General features: G+C 41.6%; 2 protein-coding genes and 1 long non-coding RNA gene across 4 annotated transcripts in view; 2 read left to right on the top strand and 1 right to left on the bottom strand.

Annotated features, from left to right (window-relative positions):
- The window catches only part of LOC148131870 (killer cell lectin-like receptor subfamily F member 2), a 47371-nt gene extending 44151 nt beyond the window's left edge, over positions 1–3220 (top strand). For both annotated transcript variants that reach the window (XM_087954403.1, XM_087954404.1), the window contains 2 exons: positions 1578–1690; positions 2758–3220. In XM_087954403.1, the coding sequence (XP_087810529.1) occupies positions 1578–1690; positions 2758–2881 (237 nt within the window). In that variant the 3' untranslated portion in view covers positions 2882–3220. The remainder of the gene's footprint in view (positions 1–1577; positions 1691–2757) is intronic.
- Positions 1–25467, top strand: part of LOC148131869 (uncharacterized) — a 312201-nt gene that overhangs the window by 132336 nt on the left and 154398 nt on the right. The gene's annotated exons all lie outside the window — the stretch shown is intronic.
- LOC113428403 (C-type lectin domain family 2 member B-like) lies at positions 14496–23086 on the bottom strand. Its single transcript, XM_026690947.2, has 5 exons — positions 22748–23086; positions 22468–22593; positions 17677–17888; positions 16656–16753; positions 14496–15276 (listed from the first exon to the last, which is right to left on the bottom strand). Exons 2-5 carry the CDS (start codon positions 22586–22588, stop codon positions 15036–15038), a joined length of 672 nt encoding a protein of 223 aa, XP_026546732.2. The 5' UTR covers positions 22589–22593; positions 22748–23086; the 3' UTR covers positions 14496–15035.

A 25467-nucleotide genomic window follows, 5' to 3' on the forward strand; every position in this document is an offset into this window, starting at 1 on the left:
CCAGCAGTCAGAATATGTAGATTATTTAGCTGTGACAAAGTCATGTTGCCCTGGAAGGAAACTAGTCTATTGTATCCCTCAAACATCCCACAAACTTTACATCATTCTTCTTCTTGTGCCATATCCGTTATCGGACGTTGGCGATCATGTTGGCAATCCTATTTTTATCAACAACCACACGAAAAATGTTGTTGAGTTTTGTCCAAACCACCCTCTTAGATTTTGAAACCATGATGTTCTTCTGCCTGGACCTCGTTTGCCTTCAATCTTTCCTTGGAGGATTAAGTGAAGGATGCTGTATTTTTCCAGGTGTCATATCACATGTCCAAAATATTCTAACTTGGTTTTTTTTTTACATCATGTTGTGACAAAATGCCCCATGAGAGGGTTTCCTGGACTCCTGCAAGAACTACATCATCTCGAGGGCATTGCTGTCCAATGGCTAAACGGTCTAAATAGCCAGCCATCAGTTTAGCCACTCTAGTAGCTGCTTATTTAATTTGTGATCAAAGGAAAAAGACGGTCTTTCTTCCAGATGATTTTTAATTAAATTAAATTTTATTCATAACTTTATTCATCATTTTAATTGTGCATTTTTAAAATAATTCACTGTATTGGTGTTTATATCTTCGTACACATTTTATGTGCTGTTTTTGTGAATTTTATGCATTAATTAGTTAATTGACCTCCTACAATACTAGACAACACAGTATCAACAGTAGAGACCTTCAAATTTCTAGGTTCTACTATATCACATGACCTAAAATGGACACCTAACATCAAAAACATCATCAAAAAAGCACAACAAAGAATGTTCTTTCTGCGCCAACTCAGAAAGCTCAAACTGCCCAAGGAGCTGCTGATACAGTTCTACAGGGGAATTATTGAGTCTATCATCTGCACCTCTATAACTGTCTGGTTTGGTTCTGCAACCCAACAGGACAGGCACAGACTTCAGAGAGTAATTAGGACTGCAGAAAAAACAATTACTACCCACCTGCCTTCAATCGAGGACTTGTATACTGCACAAGTCAAAAAGAGGGCTGTGAAAATATTTACAGACCCCTCACATCCCAGACATAAACTGTTTCAACTCCTTCCCTCAGAACGACGCTATAGAGCACTGCACACAAGAACTAGACACAAGAACAGTTTTTCCCCGAAAGCCATCACTCTGCTAAACAAATAATTCCCTCAACATTGTTCAACTATTTACAAAGTGTGCACTACTATAATCTTCTCACCACTCCTTATCACCCATCCCCTCCCACTTGACTGTTTCCTAGTATGATTTGATTGTTGATTGTACCCTATGACTATCATTAAGTGTTGTACGTTATGATTCTTGATTCTTAACGAATGTACCTTTTCTTTATGTATACTGAGAGTATTTACACCAAGACAAATTCCTTGTGTGTCCAATCACACTTGGCCAATAAACTATTCTATTCTATTCTATTCTATTCTATTCTATTCTATTCTATTCTATTCTATTCTATTCTATTCTATTCTATTAATGCTGAATTCTGTTATGCCCTACTAAGTAAACAAATAACTTACATATTTATTCTTGACAGCATTACATCCAGCATGTCACCAATGGGGCACAGATGTTGTGGATAGGACTGTCTGCAAATTCCAAGACCCGTAAATGGTTGTGGATGGACAATTCCCCATACAATAATAAAGAGTGAGTTATTTCCATGCATTCCATGATTATGTGAGCTGGGAAATATATATCTCTTTTCTTCTCCCAGTGTTTTGGACCTAATCCAGTTACAGGTAGTTCTTGACTTACGACCACAATTTCTTACGACCACAGTTCTTGACTTACAACCACAAGACATTTGTTAAGTGAGTTTTGCCCCATTTTACGACCTCTCTTGTCACAGTTGTTAAGTGTATCACTGCAGTTGATTAGACCAATGGCCCCAAACATTTTGGGCACCAGGGACTGGTTGCGTGGAGATACATTTTTCCACGGACTGGAGGGGCATGGTTTTGCATGCTGTCTGCATCTCATGGATGGGGCTTCGCTTGTTTGTGCGGCCCGGTTTCTGGCATGCTATGGTCTGGTGCTGGTCCACAGCCTGGAGCTTGGGGACCCCTGCAGAGGTGGCATTCAGCAGGTTCTGATCAGTTCTGGAGAACCGGTAAGCAGAAATTTTGAGTAGTTCGGAGAACCGGCAAATACCACCTCTGACTGGCCCCACCTCCATCTATTCTCTGCCTCCCGAGTCCCAGCTGATCGGCTGGTTCTTCTTTTGTTGCCCTGCACAGGAGAACGGAGCTGGAAAGTAGGTTAGTGGAGTGGGGAGGGAATGGGGATTTTGCAGTATATCCTTCCCCTGTCACGCCCACCAAGCCACGCCACGCCCACAGAACTGGTAGAAATTTTTCTGAATCACCACTGGATCCCTGGATGAGATAGTAATCCAGTTGTTAAGTGAATCTGGCTTCCTTTGTTCGTCGGAAGGTCGTAAAAGGTGATCACGGGACAAAAATGGGACACGGCAATGGTTATAAGTATGAACTTATCAACTGCAGCAATTCACTTAACAACCGAAGCAAGCAAGGTCGTAAAATGGGGCAAAACTCACTTAACAAATGTCTCACTTAGCAACAGGAATTTTGGACTCAATTGTGGTCGTACGTCGAGGACAGTACGTAGACATATTATAATAGAAGGAGTTACAAACAAGAATAAAATAATTCTTCCCCCCTTGACAATCTTTCTTGCTTTCTTTTCTCCCGCAGGAAGCCAAACATAACCGAGGCTCAAGGAAACAGCTGTGGGATGGTGAAGGGCCCAAAAGTCATCTCGGAATCTTGCAGTGCTGTGACCAAGTGGATCTGCGAGACAGAAGCTCTGGCGCTATAAATCATTCAAGAGAAAAACTAGGAAGGACTCTACAATAATTACACTGGGCAGGAATCCAGGTGGCCTTCCACTTAAAACAGTTCCTTTAGCGACCGTTCAAAGTTACAACGGCACTGGAAAAAAAAAGTGACTTATGATGATTTTTCACACTTATGACCACTGAAGCATCCTGCCCCCATAGTCAGCATTTTACATTTGAATGCTTGACAGCTGATTCACATTTATGACAGTTGCAGTGTCCCAGTATCATCCGTTGTGACCTTCTGAAACTTGATTCGCTTAACAACATTACTAATTTAAGAACTGCAGTGATTCACATAACAAATGTGGCAAGAAAAGTCATAGCATGGGACAAATGTCACTTAACAAATTTCTCATTTATCAACATAAATTTTAGGCTCAGTTGTGGTCATAAGTAGACGGCTACCTGTATTTCATAATGTGCAGTTCATGTTAATGAAGTATTATGTTGTGCCATGAAATATTACAGAAAACTCTGAAACGTTTCTGAAGTTAAAAATGCAAAATTGAATGTAATCTTGGAGGCAACCCGCTCGTTTGATTAGGACAATGGAGCGTGTATATATCTGTTTTTCTGGATGCCTTAAAATTGTTATTGCTTAGTGTTTGTTTGTTTGTATATTCTCATGTTAATTTATGTATCTTAAGATGTATGAACTTTGTCTCAGCCTGGTACATCCATATATTTTAAAGTTGCACTAACAGCTACAGAAAAGACACAGATCTGCCCTTCACTTTGGCTTCAGAAGGGGAGAAAGCACACAGCTCACTTCATCCGCTCAGTTCTTCACCCTTACAAAACCCCACTAATTATTGCTAGGAAATGGGAGGACTTGACACTGCTGGCTTGATGTGGCCAGCATAGACCCGTATTGCTATTGGCACATCTGAACGTTTTGTTCTTTTTTCTTTCTTTCTAATCTTAATTATGTACAAGTCCAGATTCTATTTCATATTGAGTTCATATATACTAATTTTATCTTATTGCTAGCGATGTTCTTAAAAGTAAATATTTGTTGGAAAAACATTGTGATTGAAAAATCAATCTTTCTGATGCTGGAGAAAGTCATTCATGTTTGCATTTTTTGCTGTATTTTTTAAAAATGTGTAATATCTTTATTTTTTTTATAACAAAACTGTATTTTAATCTTACAGAAAAAAAACTTCAAAAATTAAATGTGTAAACAAAATACAAACTAAGAAGGATTTTTTTTGTTTGTTTAGTCTTTCCTGTAATTTTTGTTGTGGATGCTAGGAAAATTTAACAATGTGTGTGTCATCCTTTGCCCATCCAAGTATTTGGTAATCCTACACAGAGTGTGGTTTTAATAGGTCAGCTGGACCCAGTGATATTCCAATGAAGTATTTGTTGATTCGGCCTCCAAATGCTTTGTTTTTTCCCTTTAGATGAGCATTTTTCTGACAACATTATCAAAGTGGCCAGGAATGAATTAGGTGTATCATTATGACAGGATGTAAAATAAAACAATTGCCATAATTTTCAACATACACTACTTTTACATATTAATTCATTTATTTGTATTTCAAGTAAATACAAAAGTGACCATCTTCCCAAAAGTGGGTCTGAGCTGCATGCAATTTAGTAATAAAATATTAAATCAAATCAAATCAAATCAAACCAAGTATCATTATTACAGCTTTTGACCAGCTTTTACAGTCAAATAATGCAGTAAAAAGCGAAATAGTGTATTGGGGAAGAGAAAAAATAATAGGACTATAAAAATATACCTAATTAAAAGTTTTGCATAGTTGTATAGCTTGGTATTTGATATTTGACTTTATATTTGGTCACCTGAATTTTGGTTATGGGGTTAGCGTCATTTAAAGAGATAATAAACATGAAAGTTATCTTCATGGCCTTCATATTTGACAATGATAGGGGCTGAAATGGTAAACAAATAATAAAAGTCATTATTTAAAAAAATAAATTCACAAGGCCTAGGGGACAGTACCATAGATGTCAACAGCAGCAGTGGATCTACATCACAATCTCACTGATTCCCTAGAACAGGGGTGTCAAATTCAGATCCGGCCTGTGGAGTACTTAGATCTGGCCCATGGGGCCGCCCTAGAAACAGCAAAGGACCGGCCCGTGGTGTAGAAGGTGGTATTCAGGTTCTGTCCAGTTCTGGAAAACCAGTAGCGGAAATTTTGAGTAGTTTGGAGAACCGGCAAATACCGCCTCTGACTAGAGATTTTAAAATATCCTTCCCCTGCCACGCCCACCAAGCCACACCCACCAGTAGTAAAAAAAATTGAATCCCACCACTGCCGTGGTGCCTCTGCCAGCAAAAACGGAGCTTGGGAGGGCTACATGTGGCCCTCCCAGGCTCCATTTTCAGCTGCGACGGCCTCCCACCACCCTCTGCCAGTAAAAATAGAGCTTGGAGGAGGTGTGTGCGCCCTGCACCCCTGAGCGCCATTTTCACTGGCAGAGGGCGGCAGGAGGCCGTTGTAGCTGAAAATGGAACTCTGGAGCCCATTTTCGCGGGCAGAGCACTTGAGTCACCACGGACGCCCCCGACACGAGTGACATCAAGCTGGCTGCACCCACCGCACCCCCAAGATCAAACACAACCCTGATGTGGCCCGCAATGAAATCGAGTTTGAGAAGGTAAAAAGACAATACTACTTAAAAATTCCATTATGGATATCTACCATTGAAGCTTTTTCTTATCCAATAATATATAAAAAGGAACAAACAGATATGGTGAGATATTGAATGAAAAGGTTGAACTTAAATTTACGACTTTTCTCGCCACATTTGTTATGTTGGAAGAACAAGGTATAAAATGAATTGGTTTTCATATTTGCAAATGCAATCTAGATTTGATAAAGATTTTAAAACAAGGTATTTAGGATAAGTTGACTGATTTAGATAAAATTTTGATGGGTACTGATGAAAAGATAATTAAAAAACTTTATGGACATGTATTAGAATTTAAATTGGAGGAGGAACAAGTTAAAGAAATGATGATTGCTTGGGGGGAGGACGGAATTGGATATGGGATTGATTTGGAAAAATGGCAAAAATTGTGGTCTCAAAATTATAAAATGACAATGTCAACTGCATATAAAGAAAATTTGTATAAGATGTTTTACAGGTGGCACCTACCCCCAACGAGACTTGAGAGAATGTTTCAGAATAAATCGGATAAATGCTGGAAATGTCATCAGATACCTGGTTCATATTACCATATGTGGTGGACATGCTCAGATGCAAAAAGATATTGGACTAAAATCCACACATGGTTGGAAAGAATTATAAAACAACATATAGATTTTAAACCAGAGATCTTTTTATTGGGAATTATACTGGAAATATACAACAAAGAGCTGAAATATTTGATTGTAAATGTTTTAACAGCGGCTAGAATTGTATTTGCTAAGAATTGGAAAAATGATAAAATACCTATGCAGGAGGAAGTTACTAAGAAAATTATGGATTGTGCTGAAATGAGTAAATTGACATTTGAAATTAGAGAACAAGAAGATAAACAAATTTATATGATATGGGATTTATTTTGTCAATGGTTAGATAAAAAGACATGGTAAAGAAATAGATTAGTAAGTCTTACAATAAAAGTTAATAGATTGATATAGAATACAATATAAAATATATAACCATTGGATGAATGTATAAGATTAAATCATAATGAAAATTAGAATATCTCGTATAAAATGATGGAAAAATAGTCACGGATGATTAGTAACTGATAAATATATAAGCATTTGTTAGTTTGACAATGTGAAATCTATATAAACTAATGACTATGAAAGGATAGCACAAAAGATTCGTAACCAACTGACGCCCTGTACGTATATAAAATGGAATATGTTTTTATGTATTGTTTGTATATGTTTGCCTTAAAAAATAAAAACCTTTTTTTAAAAAAATGAAATCGAGTTTGATCCCCCCGTCCTTGGATCTCCTGGTGTTAATGTCATAACCAGGACTTGAGGGACTTCCAGAAAATCAACAAGGTTGGAAAATCAACATGGAGGTTGGGGAGGAATGTCCCATAAAGTGAGTCTCATAGCAGAGAAGGCCCTCTCCTGGGATCCACTAAAGCAGGGTGTCCAACCTTGGCAACTTTAAGACTTGTGGACTTCAACTCCCAGAATTCCTCAGCCAGCTTTGCTGGCTGAGGAATTCTGGGAGTTGAAGTCCACAAGTCTTAAAGTTGCCAAGGTTGGACACCCCTGCACTAAAGGTAGATCCCTAGCAGCATGCTTTCTCTGCCAGAGCTAATGCGATGGGCAGATGCAATTGGCGATGGGCAGATGCAATTGCTCATGTAACCCAGTCCCAAGCCATGAAGGATTTTAAAGATTAAAATCAGCATCTTGAATTGGACCCAGAAGCAAACTGGCAACCAGTGCCACTTGTGAAGCAGAGCTGTAACAATATAATGCTAAAATCAATACGGAGGTCTTATAAGAGCCATGATGGAGCAGTGCTTTGAATGCAGTACTGCAGGCTATTTCTGCCGACTGCCGGCTGGCAGCAGTTTGGCAGTTCGAGTCTCACTGGCTCAAGGTTCACTCAGCCTTCCATCCTTCCGAGGTTGGTAAAATGAGGATTTTGGGGGTGCAATATGCTGATGGGCAATATGGGATTCAAAAAATATTACTACCGGTTCTGTGGCGTGGCTTTGTGGGAGTGGCAGGGGAAGGATACTGTAAAATCTCCATTCCCGCCCCACTCCTGAGGAAAGGATACTGTAAAATCTCCATTCCCGCCCCACTCCTGAGGAAAGGATACTGCAAAATCCCCATTCCCTCCCCACCCCACTAACCTGCTTTCCAGCTCTGTTCTCCTGTGCAGGGCAACAAAAGAAGACCCAGCCAATCAGCTGGGACTCGGGAGGCAGAGAATAGATGGGGGCAGGGCCAGTCAGAGGTGGTATTTGCCGGTTCTCCGAACTACTCAAAATTTCCGCTACCGGTTCTCCAGAACTGGTCAGAACCTGCTGAATACCACCTCTAGTGTTGACTCTGTAAACTGCTCCCAGAAGGCTGTAAAGCACTGTGAAGCGGTATATACGTCTACATGTTATTGCTACTGCTATCCGGTGTTTCTCAACCTTTTCTTCACCATGGAACCCATTGAAATACTTTTGGTGGCCAAGATTTAAGATTTAAATCATAACGTTTTTCAAGCCTTTGCGGATCCCTTGTGACAATATTGCCATCCCGTATTAGACCACAGGTTGAGAACCACTGGTCTAAACTATCTGGAGGTGTAAACAGTTTAGACTAATAAACAATGTAGAAATGTAAACAGTATAAAGGAATAATAATGTAATAGTGCAACAGCAGAAACACGGACTATATCATGCAGAAGAAAATCCAGGCAAAAGCAGCAACTGATTAAACATCAGAAGCACCTTCTACCTATCCCAACCAGGGTCTGAGAAGAGCTTCTTTTAACATAGTCAAGGGGAGGGGAGGAATCTCTGGCCCCTCTTTTTTCACATCACCACCCTGACTCTAGCGGCCGTTATCTGTTCAAAAAAGGACACCCTGAGATTTGATCACTGACCAGCACAAGAGCCAAGGAAAACCATAACCCGAGCAGATATGCTAGGTTTACAGTGTGCAAAGGCAGAAATAATTTCCCCTTCTCTGCAAGTAAGGCCCATGTGTTACTTTAGCTCAGGGGTCGCCAACCTTTTGGACCTCAGGGACCACCAAACTCATAATTTTAGATCCCAGGGACCACTAGCTGGTTCTGTGGGCGTGCCTAATTTGTGGGTGTGGCTTGGTGGTCATGTAACTGGCTGGGCATGGCTTGTATATAAATATTATAAATATTTATATAAATATTGATTTTTTTTTATAAAAAAAGAGCAACTTTTACCGAAAAACAGGCAAAGCAGGCAGGCAGGTTGAGTTGCTCACAGAATCACAGATTCATTTAGAGATCTATCTATCTGCCATTGGCTAGTCCTCTCCCAGCTTCAGGATTGTTTTGCCCGCACAGATTGGAGCATCTTCAAACAACAGGACTTCGAGTTATACACAGAGACTGTGCTTTTCTACATGAAGACCTGTGTAGAAAATGGACAAACGCATACGGACCTTCCCAAACAGGAAACCCTGGATGACCAGCGAAATCCAGATTCTGAACAGGGCCTGTGACCTGGCTTTTAGAGCAGGTGACACCTCACAGTACAGCACTGCCAGAGCTGAGCTGAGAAGGGGCATCAAACATGCTAAGGAGGAAAGTCGAGGGCCACTTTACTGACAGTGACCCACGGCAGATGTGGAGGGAGATACAGGCCCTGACCAACTATAAAGGCCAGGGCCCAACAAACAGCGAGAGCAGTAGCACTCTGGCAGAGGAGCTGAACAGCTTTTTCTCACGCTTTGAGACCACCAAGAACCTGGTCATACTGCCTCATGAGGACCACGACGCTGCACCTCTCTCTCTTCAGGGGCATGAGGTGAGAAAAACACTGAGAGCAGTAAATCCCAGGAAAGCTGCTGGGCCTGATGGCATTCCTGGTGCAGTAGTTAAAGCGTGTGCTGACCAGTTGGCAGAAATACTTACAGAGCTGTTCAATCTATCTTTAACATATGCCATCATCCCACAATGCCTGAAGGCTGCAACCATCATCCCCGTTCCCAAACAAACAAATATAAACACTCTCAATGACTGTTAAGGCCAGCAAGTCCTCACTCTGGTCTGCTGTTTAAGCGGGAGCCGGGAAGTCCCTGATTGGCTGAACTGTTTGACAGCTCCGGTATAAAAGGAGGCCGAACTATTAATGGGAAGGAGACTCCAGACAACCCTAGACAGGCTACACCCTAATTATGTCCCCAAGGTGCCCCTCAACTCATCTAGCAAGGGAATTTAGGCCTGGGGACCCAGTCTACTCCCAAAATTATGCAGGGAATCCCTTATGGTTGCCCGGGTGGGTTGAGTAAAAAACAGGTCCCAAATCCTACAGGGTGAGGTTGTCGGATGGATGGTTATGGTGCCGACATGTGGACCAAATAAGAAGCCGTTGGAGTACACCAACAGGTCCAGCCCAGAGGGAAACTGAGGCCGCAGACTATGAATGGGGCAAAACCGAGGCCCATAGCCAACCGACTCCCGATCAGCAATCTCTTGCAGAAGACGTACCTGGGGAAGCCGCAACACCAAAAAGAGACCACTCGCTGGCATTCAGAAAGGTTCCAGCGACACCAGAAGACCTTCCATGGCCACCCGAGAATGACTGGAGAGCCGACACCACCCCGAGGGGAGAACGCCAGCCCGGCAGCAGGTCCTTCCACATCGCAGCCTCCAGCATATCTAAGGTGCTTAGAGCGAGTGAGGCGTCGCCCCACCCATCTGAGCGACTACACTTGTGCAGAGCCAGGGGGAAGGAGTGTTAAGGCCAGCAAGTCCTCACTCTGGTCCACTGTTTAAGCAGGAGCCAGGAAGTCCCTGATTGGCTGAACCATTTGACAGCTCTGGTATAAAAGGAGCTACCAAACGGAATCAGCTGTCTCTCTCTCTCAGCTGCTGCCGCGAGCCGCGGCTAGCCGCAGCTGAGTTACAAGTTAACAATAAAGCCTGTTAGAGCTTTATGCTGCCTCCGCCTCTTCTTCTAAGCGTGCCAAGCATAAAAATGACAATAGGCCCATAGCGTTAACAAGCTCCATTATGAAGGTTTTTGAGCGACTAGTTTCACAGCACATCAGAGACTACCTCCCGCCCTCCTTTGATCAACATCAGTTTGCTTATAGAGCAACAGAGGATGCTGTGGCCATCACACTTCATAGAGCGCCGAGTCATCTGGAGAACAAACAGAGCTATGTGAGGATGCTCTTTGTGGACTACAGCTCTGCGTTTAACACTATCATCCCAGATATACTAGTAACCAAACTGTATAATCTGCAGGTCCCCACCACCACATGCTCCTGGATTAAGAACTTTTTGACAAACAGACCATCTTTCTTCCACTATTACACTCAGTACTGGTTCCCCCCAGGGTTGTGTCTTGAGCCTCCTGCTATATACCTTGTACACCCTTGACTGCTCACCAAGCCACGCAACAAACACCATCATAAAGTTTGTGGATGACACAACCATAACTGGTCTCATCTCCAGAGAGGATTAGACGGCATATAGGGCAGAACCTGTCTGTCTGGTGTTCACAGAACAATCTGTCACCGAATGGCCATAAAACCAAAGAACTGATTATGGACTTCAGGAAACATGGTCAGGACCATGCCCCACTCATCAACGGAGAATGAGTGGAAACTGTCCCTACGATCAGATTCCTTGGCATTCATATTTCAGCTGATATCTCCTGGTCCCCTAACACCAAGGCCATAGTGAAGAAGGCTCAGCAGCGGCTGCACTGCCTGCGGGTTCTCAGGAAAGACAATCTGGATAAGAAGCTGTTGCTGGCTTTCTATAAAGCCTCTGTGGAGAGCACTCTGACATACTGTTTGGGTGTGTGGTATGCAGGCTCCTCAGCTGAGGACAGGAAAACTGTACAGAGGATGATAAACACAGCTCAAAAGATCATTGGTTGCCCTCTGCCCTCCCTGGAAGACTTAGCCAGGTCCTGCTACCAAAGCATAATCAAGGCCATCATAGAAGACCCCTCATACCCTGGCAATTATCTTTTTGACCTGCTGCCGTCTGGACGGCGCTTTAGGTCAATAAAATCCCACACCACTAGACTAACAAATAGTTTCTTTCCCTGGGCCATCCGAACCGCAAATAAATACAAAGTCACTACCTTATTAAGATGTGAAAAGATGTGAAATCGCAATACCTCATTCAGATGTATAATAACATATTACAGTACAATCCATCTCTTGTGTATTACACTCAGCAAAGTGTCACAGTCAGTGTTGGATGTATATTTTGTGTATATTCGTAGATATTGTACTCTCTAATTGTAAATGGAGACGTGGGTACTTCATTTTTCTTATCTTCATTTTTAAGTGCTCTGGTTTTATTATATTGCGAACAGTTGCTGGGGTGCATCCACAGCTTTGTTGTACTTGTACAATGACAATAAAGTTCTTCTTATCTTATCTCTTAGCTCAGTCTGTCACATAAAATTTGCTTGCAAGCAAACTCATAAAATTAACTCACAACACACCATGTATGTAAATATTGAATTTTTTATTAAAAAAGAGCAACTTTCACCCAAAATCAAGCAAAGCAGGCAGATTGAGTTGCTCACAGAATCATTCAGTGATCTATCTGCCATCGGCTAGTTCAGTCTCTCAAATTTGCTTGCCGTGAGTCTGCACTGAATTTGCTTGCAAGCAAACCTTCAGTCCTAATGGAGGTTTGGTGCTTAAAAGCGGAGCCAAGGATCTAAAGACTAGTGTCAGGTGGAGCTCCATTCAAAATTCAAGAAAGAAATACTTAGACTCTTTGGGTTAGAGAAAAGATATCTTTTTTTTTTTTTTAAGCAAGTTTTATTAATTTCAAAAACAAACAAATCATCATCAACCATTACATATTTGAACCTTTTTCCATTATAGATTTAACAAGTCAGATAAAACTTTATCTTATACATTTCTATATTATTTCATCTATTTCTTTCTGACTTGATTATCGTCACTCTCTTTCTATATTTCTACAAGGTTTCACCAATACTCTCAAAGACATAAACAGACACAAACATACATATAAAAAATCTTTTAGTAAAGTAACTTGGCCCCAGGTACCTCTCTTTATATGGGCTTTAATTATATTCATGCTCATCTTACAGATCATTACTTATTTTATTTACCATTCTGTATCTTCTATATAAACTTCTCCACACATTTCACTCTTCATAATTCTATCTTATTCAATCCATCTTAATTTAAATCATTATATTTGTATCTTTTGCCCATCCTTTATTATCCCTCTATCTCATTCCTTATAATGAAAAAAAAAGAATTTCTCCTGAAATCACTAATCAGAGTATGATGCCTTTCTATCCTCTCCCTAAATTAATTAGATTAACATTTAAAATAACACCTAATACCCAATTTGATTCTGCTTGGTACATTCTATCTACTAATTTTTACTTTTAGTAACAATAAAAACAGAGTAAAAAATCAAAAATGTTTAAATACATAATATCCTCCTAAATACATAGTTAAATAATAAATCTAAATAATAAATCTTATAGCATTCTCATTGCCTTTCCCTTCAATATTTTATTACATTTTAAAAATCAATCATTATTAAACATTTCAACATTTTAATTTCTTATTAACTCTTAAGCCATTCTAATTTTTTATTTCTAATACAAATGTTACAATACCATCTTGTGTACCTTGCAGAATCTTTTTAAAGAAAATTTATGCTTTACCCATTATCCCTAAAAAAGATTCCTCTTTTCTCATCTAATTTTAAAACTTTGTGGCTTTTCTCCGCCTTTCCCTTTCTTTTCTTCCCCCACCAAATCTTCCTACCCCCCCTTCTTCTAACCTCTGTCTTGCCGGCATCCCTTCTCTGTTGTATTCCCTTTTCTCTTGATTGCTATCATTGTATTTATTTTGCATCATATTTTTCTCTTTCTTAAATGTTTTTTAGATCTTAAATCCTTCATTTTCCTCACTTTCTTCCTTCCTTCTTTCTTAGATGAATTTTGGGATTCATTGAAGATGGCGTCTTCATCTTCTTCTTGTTGTTCTTCAGCTTCCATCTGTATTGTCTGTTCATAGTTAACCAACGCCATTTCTAAAAAAAGAAAAGCTTTTTCCATACCATCTTTACAGGCTGCTTTTGTTTGCTCATATTCATCCCTCAGTTCCTCAAAAGAAAAAGCCATTATAGATCTTTTCTTTTCTTTTTTCCCTCTTTCTTCTCACACCAACCAAAATATTCCAAAAGAAAAATAAGACAATCCCAAAGTCCACAATCCTCAATCAATCCAAGCCAAGCCAAAATTCCCCCTTTCTCTTCCAGGGGTAGTATCAGACAAAGGAAAATTCAAATCTGTGTTTTGAAGCCTTATTAAGATTTTATTTCTGTTTTCAAATCCTTAAGGCATCTCCTCCAACAAAATCCAACCAGATAAATATATTTTTTGTCCTCTTCCTTCCGACTTATCCCAAAAAGCTAGTTTTACCTGAAAAAAAAAACAGGTTTCTCAATATCCATTTATTAATTCCGTCGGGGGGGAGAGTAAACTTTCCTTTCAGCACCTCAGAATTGCCGCTTATTTTCTCTTGTGGAAAGAATCATCCAAAAAGCCATCATTTTCAGGAATTAAATTAAATATATCTTAGAGTCCTGGATCGACCAAGAAGACTTTCACTTTTAAAAACTTTCTCCTCTTCCTCCAGCGCATACTTGCCCAGCTGCCGGCTTCTTTGTGGCGCTCATTACGGACCGCCGCTGCACCGCTTGGTAAAAGGAGGTTCTGCCGGCTAGGGAGGGGGTCTGCAGCACCCCCAAACCCTTTCCCGGATCCCCCTACCTTCAGCTGCCCCTGCAGGGCAGCCTTGCTCCGCACCCTTTCGGATCGGAGCCCCAAAAACGGCTAGCGCAGCAGGGATCGCGCAGCTTCGCGAATCCCTACCGCTCGCAAAGCCGACAAACCGGAAAAAAATCGAGAAAAGATATCTTTTACTGAATTTGAAGTGGTAGCAACCATAGAATTCTGAATATGGGAAATTAGGCGCGCAAATCACATATACAAAGTGATGGAAATGGTCCCACCCCCAATAGTTCAAATGATTCTTCCAATTAAAAGTTGTGAATATGATCATGTGGACATCTTCAGGTGATGATGAGGCCTCTTTCCTTTGACCTTGGCATATTTTCATAAAAGTTTGCAGTTGCGCAGAGAAAAGAAAGCTAAGCGAAAAATAGAAACCTAAGCAAGAATTTATACTCCCCCCTCCTCATTTTATACAACACTAGAATGTAACACCTCCAGCTCACTTCCCAGACTTTACCCCCTCCTCCCCCCCGTTACTTATGGCAGCCAAAAGATGCAAAGCAATAGTAGAAGATCTTGAAGGCTGACAACTAGTGAGAAAGCAAGAAATCCAACCATTTTCTGCTTCCTAGCTAATCTAAATCTCCCAGCACAGCAGAACAGATGATGGTCAGAAAAAAGGAAAAATATAAATTTAGCAGGCAAGTTTGTCAGGTAAGGAGTGAGGGGGCGGGGAGGGTTCCCACAGGCCATGTGGGCGGCGTAGCCTTGTGTTTCTGCGCAGCCTGGATTAATTGCTTTGGAGGGGTGCTCTGGGGGTGAGATTTCTCTGCGGCCCACCAATCAGGCTTGCTGCATATCCAGTGATGGTGGGTGCTGCACCTGGAACAGCTTGCTTTGCCTTCGTCATTCATGTAGGCACAGTTCCCTCCATCACCGAGGACCTCCCACCTGCAATACAAGGGCAACAAGGGTTAAAAGCTTTGTCCCCCACTGGCATCTAACCATGTTATCAACTTGCTCTAGCAACATCTCTTTTCTGCTTTCCTCTCCCTCCCACCTGCAAGAGAGGTTTAATTCGCCCTTAATGGACTTAATTTGGTGCCCTAATTTGCTTCGTTATTCCAACCATCTCCAAGAGCAGTCACAAGGTGCATAAAATCTACTTCAACATTCATGGTCTTGGAAGAAAAGTCAGGCAACCACAGTGACTTGGATTGGAGAGGTAGCAATGGAGTCCCCAAATTTCATGCCAGTATAGCTTTTTGCTGAGTCAAGAATGAGCAAATCTCAACTCGCCAATAGGGAGAAGCAACGTTGAGTGGGTGATAAGAAGATAGCAGTGGATTCATATGGGCTAGTCTGGCAGTAGTCAGTATGGTATTTCCTAGCAACTTTGAGCTATGACTCACTCCTCCTTTGTGCTCAGAACTGATGGGAACTGGTCCATCTGGAGGCCATACGTTTGCTAAAACTGGTTGGTTTCAATCACGTGTGATTAGTGATGTGTCTATTCTCTTCCTGAGCCCAAATTCTGAGCTAGGACTCCAAGTTAATTTAGAAAGCAGCCATATTGGGACTATTCTTCTTGATGTACTTATTTGTTAGACTTATATTCCAGCTTTTTGTTTAGGGACTAATTTATTTTTTATTTTACATTTATTTTTTTCTTATGTCCTATTTTTGGAGATTGCCTGGACAATTCTTGGCAAAGTTTTTCAGAAGTGGTTTGCCATTGTTTCCTTCCTAGGGTTGAGGGAAAGTGACTGGCCCAAGATCCCTCAGCTGTCTTTGTGCCCAAGGCACAACTAGAATTCACAGTCCCCAGTTTTTTAGTCTGCTGCCTTAACTGGCAAGCCAAACTGGCTCTTACAAGTACCTATCTAACATATGAGGAAGGTAAGGCTCAGAGGATCTGGCCAAAAGTCAGCAAGGAATTTTCAGTGGCTCAAAGGAGATTCGAACCTGGGTCTCCTCTCTCTTAATGTGAAACGTTCACTACCAGACCATACTGGCTCCTGGGGATGAGAAAGAAGGGCCAGGCTATAATCCCCAGGCATCTTTTATGGTTGAGAAGAGACCTAACCTGGGTTTCTCAACTTAACCACTACATCACATTGGCTTGCTTCCATTCTCTAAATTCTCTAGTTTTAAGCACAAAGTTGGCGTTTATGAAAATATGCAGGACTGCCCTGGATGATGAATAAACTTCACGCCACTTCTTTTCAGCATTGGCTGGTGTAGAGTTTATTTCATTCATTTATTAAATTTATACGCTGCCCGTCTCACCACTCCTCAAGTGAAGGCATAAGAGAGAAAGGATGACTCACGTGGAAACACTTCCGTTGACCCATGTCCAGGGTTGCTCTGGCTCTCGGTGGAGGCCAATCCAGTGGGAAATGCTGCCTTTGTAACGCTGCACAAAATCCTTTGGACAGAATAAATGGTAAACATTAAATTACATTAAATCACTGTGAAATGTTTACAGACCCCCAAGCATACATATGTTTCAACCGTTTACCTATTTCCTCAATAATCAAATCACCGATATTTAGAATCGGCCAATAATTCTATAATATTGTTTGATTATATATTATATTATATATTATATAGGAGTTCATACCAGGTTACAGAGACTGCCTGCTCCATTTTTCCCAAAACGCTTGAGAACATTAAGCCTTCAGCTCCTTAAGCCAGCTCCTGCCCCAGAATGCCAGGAAAAGGTGCAGCTATTTTAAATAGTTGCAGAAAGCTGCTATGTTGACACCCCTTACACCTCAAAGCCCCCTTTTAGAGTCAAATCAGAGTGCTAACCAGACCTAAAATCAATGATTTCAATACATCCTAGTAGAGGATGCATGAAGGCAAAACAACTGTGCTGTTTTCTCTCACTTCCTTTTCACTGAAAGGTTAAAAAGGATCCCACTCAGGAGAAAAGGGAGCTGTTCCCCTTAAAAGTGGGGCAGCTATTTCAAAAAGGAGAGGCTGGTGTGTTTACTGGACTCAGTTCCAGAACATAGAGCAAAAAAAGCGAAAAGGCTGAAGTAGAAAAAAAAGCTGGAGAGATGAAATCTGGAAAAAAGTAACTTTATATAGTCAGTAAACAGGGCAGTCATTAAATAAGGTCTACCTGTAGTAACATAGGCTAAAGACACTGGCCATAAATAGATGCTCTTCCTTAATGAAAATCAATCCAAACTTTTTTTGAAACTTCGCTATGGTCACAGACCAGCACAAAATGAAAATCAACATATTGTATAAAATCGATTCCCTGCTAGCAGAACTGATGTATGTGGACCCTACATGAAATTGGTACCATCCACAATACAGTAGGATATTTTCACCCCTTACCTTTTCTTCGTTTTCAATAATGGCCAGCGTGGCATTGTACAGAGAGCAAAAGTGTTTACTAGCAGACCAGGTTTCTTCTTTATCTGAGAAGTAGAAACATTTCTTCTGGTACCCAATCCAGTCAGTCGGGCACGGGAGTCTCCCAGGTTCAGAGGCTGCCAATAGCAGCTTATGGTCATCTAGGTTTAAGGTTGTCTTATTTATCTGTGATACTAAGGAGGGGAAACAAAGAGATCATGATCTAACAAACATTCTCCACAGTCAATTAACCACAAATGTGCATGAGGAATACAGCTAGTCCTCAACTTATGATCGTAATGAAGACCGGAATTTCTGACGTCTTAAGTTGTGATGGTCATAAGCCGAGGCCTCACACAACTGACTTGATCTTACAACATTTTTTGCAGTGGTCATTAAGCGAATGCAGGGGCCATAAAACAAACATGGTGAGTGTAAAGTGAATCCATTTTCCCCAATGTGTGTTTTTTTGTCAGAAATTAGAAGTAAACATTTTTCCAGCAAAAATGTTGTGACCTCACAATACACAAATGCACCCCAAATGTGATCACAAGACCTCCCTGGGGGGGGGGCAGAGGGAGGGATCATCTGTTGTAACTTCAAATCTGTAGCCCTTGAGAGCTGAATCATAATTTCGAACAGTGGTTAAGTGATCGGTCATAAGTTGAGGACTATCTGTAATAAGGAATAGCTGGAAATCTGCACTTCCAGAGCAGAGATGTTCAAGCTTTCATTGGCTAAGGAGCATACGGAGCTTTTGGAGCAGGGGATTAAAATCTGCAACAGGTAACAAGATGGTGAAAAGTTAGTGGACCATGTCTCATGTATGCATGTATGTATGTATTCAGCTTTGTTCGGGTATTTTCCCACATCATTATAGTTGTGCTTTTAAAGTTGTAGCAACATTTTGGCAGACGAACATAATACAGAAGCCTGATGATGGCAGATGAGATTCTGCCGAAACGTTGCTACAACTTTAAAAGCACAACTATAATGACGTGGGAAAATACCCGAACAAAGCTGAATACCATAAATGTAAGTCCCTGCAAAAACTTAAGCACACACACACACACACACACACACACACACACATATGTTTTCTGAGGTTTTCGCGGGTATTTGTATGTGGATCTTTGGTTATTCGGGTTTTCTCCCACGTAAAATTGGAAGTATCTAGGCGACGTTTCAATGAAGTCTCATTCATCATCTTCAGGCTTCTGTCTTCGGCCTTGTGCTTCTTGGAGTAATGTGAGCTTGCAGCTGCTTCTTCCTTTTAACTGCTAGTGGGGGTGTGACTTGATTGGGTGGGGGCTTGGCTGTGTTCTGATTGGGTGGGGGGGGTGTTCTCATTGGTTGGGGGTTTGGCTGTGTTCTGATTGGCTGGGGGTGTGTTCTGTTCAGGTGGGGGCTTGGTTGTGCTCAGGTTAGTCTTAGTTGCTGGGGGATTTGAGCTGGTGAGCTGTGATCCTGCTGTTTGGCTTCGTGTTCGTGCCGCATCTTCATGATGGGCTTCAGTTCGCTTCATGTATGGGTCGGAGGGGTTTGAAGTGGGTAGTGATGCAGCTGCATACATTGGACAGACCAATAGAAGAATAAGTACCCGCCTGGATGAACACAAAAATGCAGTCAAAAAGCTGGAACACACTTCCTCACTAGTCCAACACATGGAAGCCACAGGTCATAGCATCAACTTCAATGGCACCAAAACCCTAGCCACTATAGAAAACCCCAGCCACAGAATCATCAGAGAAGCCATAGAGATTGAAAAAAGACCTGAAAGCATGAATAGAAGAGATGATTCCACCAGACTGTCAATCATTTGGAAGCCTGCACTCACAAACAAAAAAATCTCCACACCACTAGCCAGGCAAACACCTGGGCACAAACAGATCCCCCCTGATACCTCCAGCTCAAACACACCCCAACCAGGCACCCAGATGAAACCTAGCTTCCTAACAAATGATAGCCATCCATTTACCCGGAGCCAAGCTGCACTAAAGGCCTCCAATAAAGGAACACAATGTTGCCAGCCAATCAAGATACAAAAAAAGCCACAAAACAGACAGAAGATATTAGAAACACCAATCAAGCAGAACACAGCAAACTCCACAGACCAAGATTCCCAACCAATCAGGATGAAGAAAAAAACCATTCTGGCACAGCAATAGGCTGCCCCAAATTTAAAACTGAAACAACTGTGGGGGCCTGACTCACAGACGGACACAATACAGAAGCCTGATGATGGCAGATGAGATTCTGCTGAAACGTTGCTACAACTTTAAAAGCACAACTACAATGACGTGGGAAAATACCCGAACAAAGCTGAATACCATATATACATACATACATACATACATACATACATACATACAACTGAATATTTTAAAAAAACCATTTAAAAACAATAAAATCAGTAGAAAACGTTTTTCAATGTGAGGAAGATCATTTTATTACAATTTACAGAATATTCAGACAAAAAGGATTTCTCTTATTCAAAGAATGAACCTAGAGCCTTAGCTTACTTCCCCTTTTATAATTAACATAACAAAGGAAAAAAAGGGAAAAATAAACCCTCCTTTTCACAATAAATCAGCCACAAAGGTTGTCTGAAGTTAGATAACCAAATGCTAGTTGACACTAAGAAACTTTTCCTTATCAGGAGATAGTATCCTGCCATCCTTCTGTAACCTTTATCTTTTCAGTTTAGGAATGTTAGAAGCTATCTAATCAATCCATTCAGTCATAGGATAAAACAAAGTTTTCCTACCGTGTTTCTCACAAAATAAGGCCGGGCCTTATTTTTTTTTTTGACCCCCGAAAAAATGGCTAGGCCGTCTTTTTGGGGGTGACTTAATTCCCCCCCTCTTGCATCCTCAGGCGGGCAGGCGGCGACGGCTTGGATGTTGACCTCAGTGTTGGTGGTGTGAGAATGTGTGTAGATAGCGGTTTGTATGTGTTTGTATGTATACTCACACCACCATCCAGCACAGACTCTGCACGTACTTTCACACCACCACCCAGCACAGATCAATTTCGTAGCTGAGACACTCATCTCCAGAACAAAATGCTTAGCCAATGAACAACACCTAAAAACCGAACTACACACTCTCACTAACATACCAACAGCCAATGGATTCCAAAGAAAGAAGATTACCCCCCTAATCCAAAAAGAAACCCCAACCAAAATCCAAGACAGAGAACAAGAGAACAGCAAAGCCCTCCTCCCATATATAAAAGGCACTACAGACAAAATCAGCAAGATCCTTCAAAAACACAACATTAAAACAGCATTCTGCACAAACAGAAAAATATCCACTATCCTAAGAAACCCTAAAGACAAAATCGAGTTAGAAAACCAAGGAGTATACGAAATCCCTTGCACCGCCTGTCCCACCACATACATTGGACAAACTAACAGAAGAATAAGTGCACACATTGAAGAACACAAGAACTCAAACAAAAAAGAAGAACCGACCTCTTCCCTGGTCCAACACCTCAAAGCCACAGGACATGAGATTGACTTTAAAAATACCAAAACTATCGCCAAAACCGAACACTTCAACAACAGAATAATCAGAGAAGCCATAGAGATAGAAAAACGCCCACACAGCATGAATAAACGAGATGATACCTCCCGCCTACCAGCCATTTGGAAACCTGCCCTCATGAACAAACGAGTACCTAACATGAAGAATGACACCAGACCTATACCCACGAGGGCCACACAAGATGCTACCACCACACTTCCACGTAGAAAGCAGACTCACACCCACACAGAAGATGAGACACGACCACGGACCAGAAGCTGTACCGCAGCTGCATCACTACCCGCTTCAAACCCCTCCGACCCATACATGAAGCGAACTGAAGCCCGTCATGAAGATGCGGCACAACCACGAACACGAAGCCAAACAGCAGGATCACAGCTCACCAGCTCAAATCCCCCAGCAACTAAGACTAACCTGAGCACAACCAAGCCCCCACCTGAACAGAACACACCCCCACCCAATCAGAACACAGCCAAACCCCCACCCAATCAAGTCACACCCCCACTAACAGTTAAAAGGAAGAAGCAGCTGCAAGCTCACATTAAGAAGCACAAAGCCGAAGACACAAGCCTGAAGATGATGAATGAGACTTCATTGAAACGTCGCCTAGATACTTCCAATTTTACGCGGGAGAAAACCCGAATAACCAAAGATCCACATACAAATACCCGCGAAAACCTCAGAATATAAATAAATATATATATTTATATATTTCTCAAGGCAAGGTTAAAATACAAATACAAAAAAAAAAGATCCAAAAGAAGACAAAAGAACCATAAAACAATCAAAACATTAAAAAAGAAAAGATGCATCAACACCCCTCCAGGATATATACACATATTATCCCCCCTAGTTGAATACTGATTAATACACTAGTACGACATTAGTTCCTACCCTTTGCAAAATACGGCCCCTAAATTTTTTTAAGCTACTAAATTTATTGCTTTGTCTTCTATATGTTATATTTCTGACAAAGTAACGAACAGAAAGAATCAACTGTAATACATGTTCTGAATTGTAGGATGTCTAGAGTCATTCACTGTGATAGGCAGCTATAGTATTTGAACAAACAAGCAGATAAATAAACCTGGGTTTACCCAGGGACAGTCCAACCTGGCTGCTGTTATCTCCCAGAAGGAGGGTAGAAAGGAATGCAAAAAACAAACCCTCACTAAAAAAATAAAAGCATCACCTAGCTTGCAATATTAGAGTTTGGATAACTTACCTGTGAGAAATACAACAGCAGAAACAACAGCACCAACAACAAAAGCAATAACAGCAGTGACAATACGACCACGGTACAGAACGAAAAAATTTATCAGTTTTGAGCATCTGCTGTTCTGCATATTATCTAAAGCAGAAGAAAAAAAAACCAAAATCTTAAATCAACAAGATTTCCAAAGTCAGGTTAAGAGGAGGTTGACAACGTGGGAAGAAGGTTCAACTCACATTGCTGGATGCACCCACTGAAATGAGAAGTTAGAATCAGAGTTCTCTTAACTAACCTCTTCCTTTTTTCTTGGAAATCAGCAAGAGAAAAGTTGTTTAATTTTTAGCTCCCCAAAGAACAAATCTCTTCGTTGTTGGGAAGAAATGGATCACCTCCTTTCCCTCAGAAGTGTGCTTCCTGTCTTACTTGCCTGCAACTTCCTGGCTTGAAAAAAGGGAAAACTCCTTTCATGCTCCTTTTCTCTGTTTTCCTGACACCAGTTGACTGCTCAACTACAACTTCCAGAGGAAACTTGTTTCATCATTTAATAGCTTCCCCAGACAGAAAAGAGACAAAGGCTCATGGGGTTTTGAGGTTTGTTTTTGCTTTTAAGGAAATACAGTTTTATTGCAAAGTTCCTCCAAAATACTTACCGTATTTGCCGGCGTATAAGACGACTTTTTTGCCCTGAAAAAGATGCCTCCAATTGGGGGGGTCGTCTTATATGCCGGGTCGTCTTATACGCCGGCAAATAGTAATTGGGAAGCACTGCGGCTGCCCGCGCTGAGGCACTTTTGCGCACCGTGGAAACGAATCCCGTGAAGCCGAAAGGAGCAGCCAGCCTTCTCCCAGCTCCCAAGGAAAGCGAGGCTCGCACCGCCCGAGCTCCGCTGAGGTATCCGGCTGGGGCTGTCAGGAGTTGTTACCGCTGGCGCGGCTCCGCGCTAGCTCCAGTCCGTTGCCTCGGGAAGGAAAGGCAAAACCAGGAGCCGCTGCTGCCATTACAAAGCGCCGCCGCGGCTCTTCCTTTTGCCTTTCCCTTCCCGAGGCAACGCGGGATTGGAGCCGCGCCAGCGGTAACAACTCCTGACAGCCCCAGCCGGATACCTCAGCGGAGCCCGGCGGTGCGAGCCTCGCTTCCTTGGGAGCTGGGAGAAGGCTGGCTGCTCCTTTCGGCTTCACGGGATTCGCTTCACGGTAGACAAAAGTGCCTCAAAAAAAAAAAAAAAGTGCAAAAGTGGAAGGCGTGCGGAAGAGGGGCGAGTATATAACAAACTATATTTTGAGTGGAAATGTTGGGGGTCGCCTTATACGCGGGTCGTCTTATACGCCGGCATATATGGTAAAGGTCTTCCTTTTCTCTGTGCAGGGCCGGGAGCAGAAATGGCTATTCAGGCCAAATCAGTAGACCAGTGTCTCCCATCGTGGGCAACCTGGAGATGTGTAGACTTCAATTTCCAGACTTCTTGGCTAGGGAGTTCAAGCAGACCAAGTCCACACACCTCCAAGCTTCTCAATTCTTCAGGCTGGGCCAGACCACCATAGATGCCCCAGAAGCTGTTTTAGACCTCTGCAGAACTTACCCAAAAGCAGAATGACCTAAATAGATGGATGATAAATACAAGTGTGAAGCTGTCTAAGACATAAGACATAAGAATTTATTTGTCATTACACTCGCTAGCGGGTGCAACGAAATGAGGTGCTCTTCCACAAAGTAAAACTGGACAAACACCACTAAAAGAAAAAAATTGAACTAAACACAACCAACCATACAATAATCTCTATGCAATTTAAAAATGTAAATACCCCATTACTCTCAGCCATTTAAATTCCACAAAAATCTTATGACCCTGCATTCAAACTCAAAACTGCGCTTGGATAAAAACTGTTCTTAAATCTGGTCATCCTTGTTCTTAATACCCTAAATCTCCTTCTTGATGGTAATAGTTCAAAGAGCTGATGTCCCGGATGAGAGGAGTCATTCAATATATTAAGTATCTTCCTCTTACATCTATTCCTATACAGTTCTTCCAAAGAGGGGAGTGAGCAGCCAATGATGTTTTGGGCCGTCTTGATCACCCTCTGAATTGCCTTTTTCTCTGCCACTGTGCAACTCGAGAACCATACACAGAGACAGTAGGATAATATACTCTCAATTGAACTCCGATAGAAGGTAGTCAGTAGACTCTCAGCCAGTTGTTGTTTCCTAAGAATCCTTAGTAAATACAACCGTTGTTGTGCCTTCTTAATTAAAGCAGCGGTGTTTGCGCTCCAAGTCAGGTCATTTGTAATGATGGTCCCGAGAAACTTACATCCCACCACCTGTTCCACACGAACTCCCTCTATATACAGTGGCTGAATGTCTGCTCTTTTTTTCCTATAGTCCACTATAACCTCCTTGGTCTTCTTAATATTAAATAGAAGATTATTATTCTTGCACCAGTGGGATAGCTGTAGTACCTCATCCCGATATGCAGACTCATCATCCCCAGAAATAAGTCCTACAAGCGTAGTATTGTCTGCAAATTTCATTATCCTATTGTTGGGATGTTTATTTGTGCAATCAGATGAATAAATGGAGAACAGTAGTGGACTACGGACACAACCTTGTGGAGTGCCAGTGCTAAGTGTCTTGACAGTAGAAATATAATCATTCAGTTTAACTCTTTGTGGACGATTTGTTAAAAAAAATCCAATATCCATAAACAAATAGAATCTGGAAAATCTAGATCTTTGAGCTTGGCTATTAATCTGTGCGGTATGATGGTACTGAAGGCAGAACTAAAATCTGCAAACAACACTTACATAATTCCCCGGTGTTTCCAAATGGGATAAGGCCATGTGAAGCACAGTAATAATTGCATCCTCGGTTGATCTGTTTTCTTTGTAAGCAAACTGAAGCCCATCAAAGGAATCGTGAAGGCAGGAGATAATATAATTTCGAACTAGCTGCTCAAAGCACTTCATTAAGATAGAAGTTAGTGCCACCGGCCTATAGTCGCTCGGACCATTTGT

This window comes from Notechis scutatus, chromosome 2 (genome assembly GCF_049901735.1).
Source record: "Notechis scutatus isolate UNSWTSFEM ecotype Mainland chromosome 2, rNotScu1.2, whole genome shotgun sequence".
Taxonomy (NCBI): Eukaryota; Metazoa; Chordata; class Lepidosauria; order Squamata; family Elapidae; genus Notechis; species Notechis scutatus.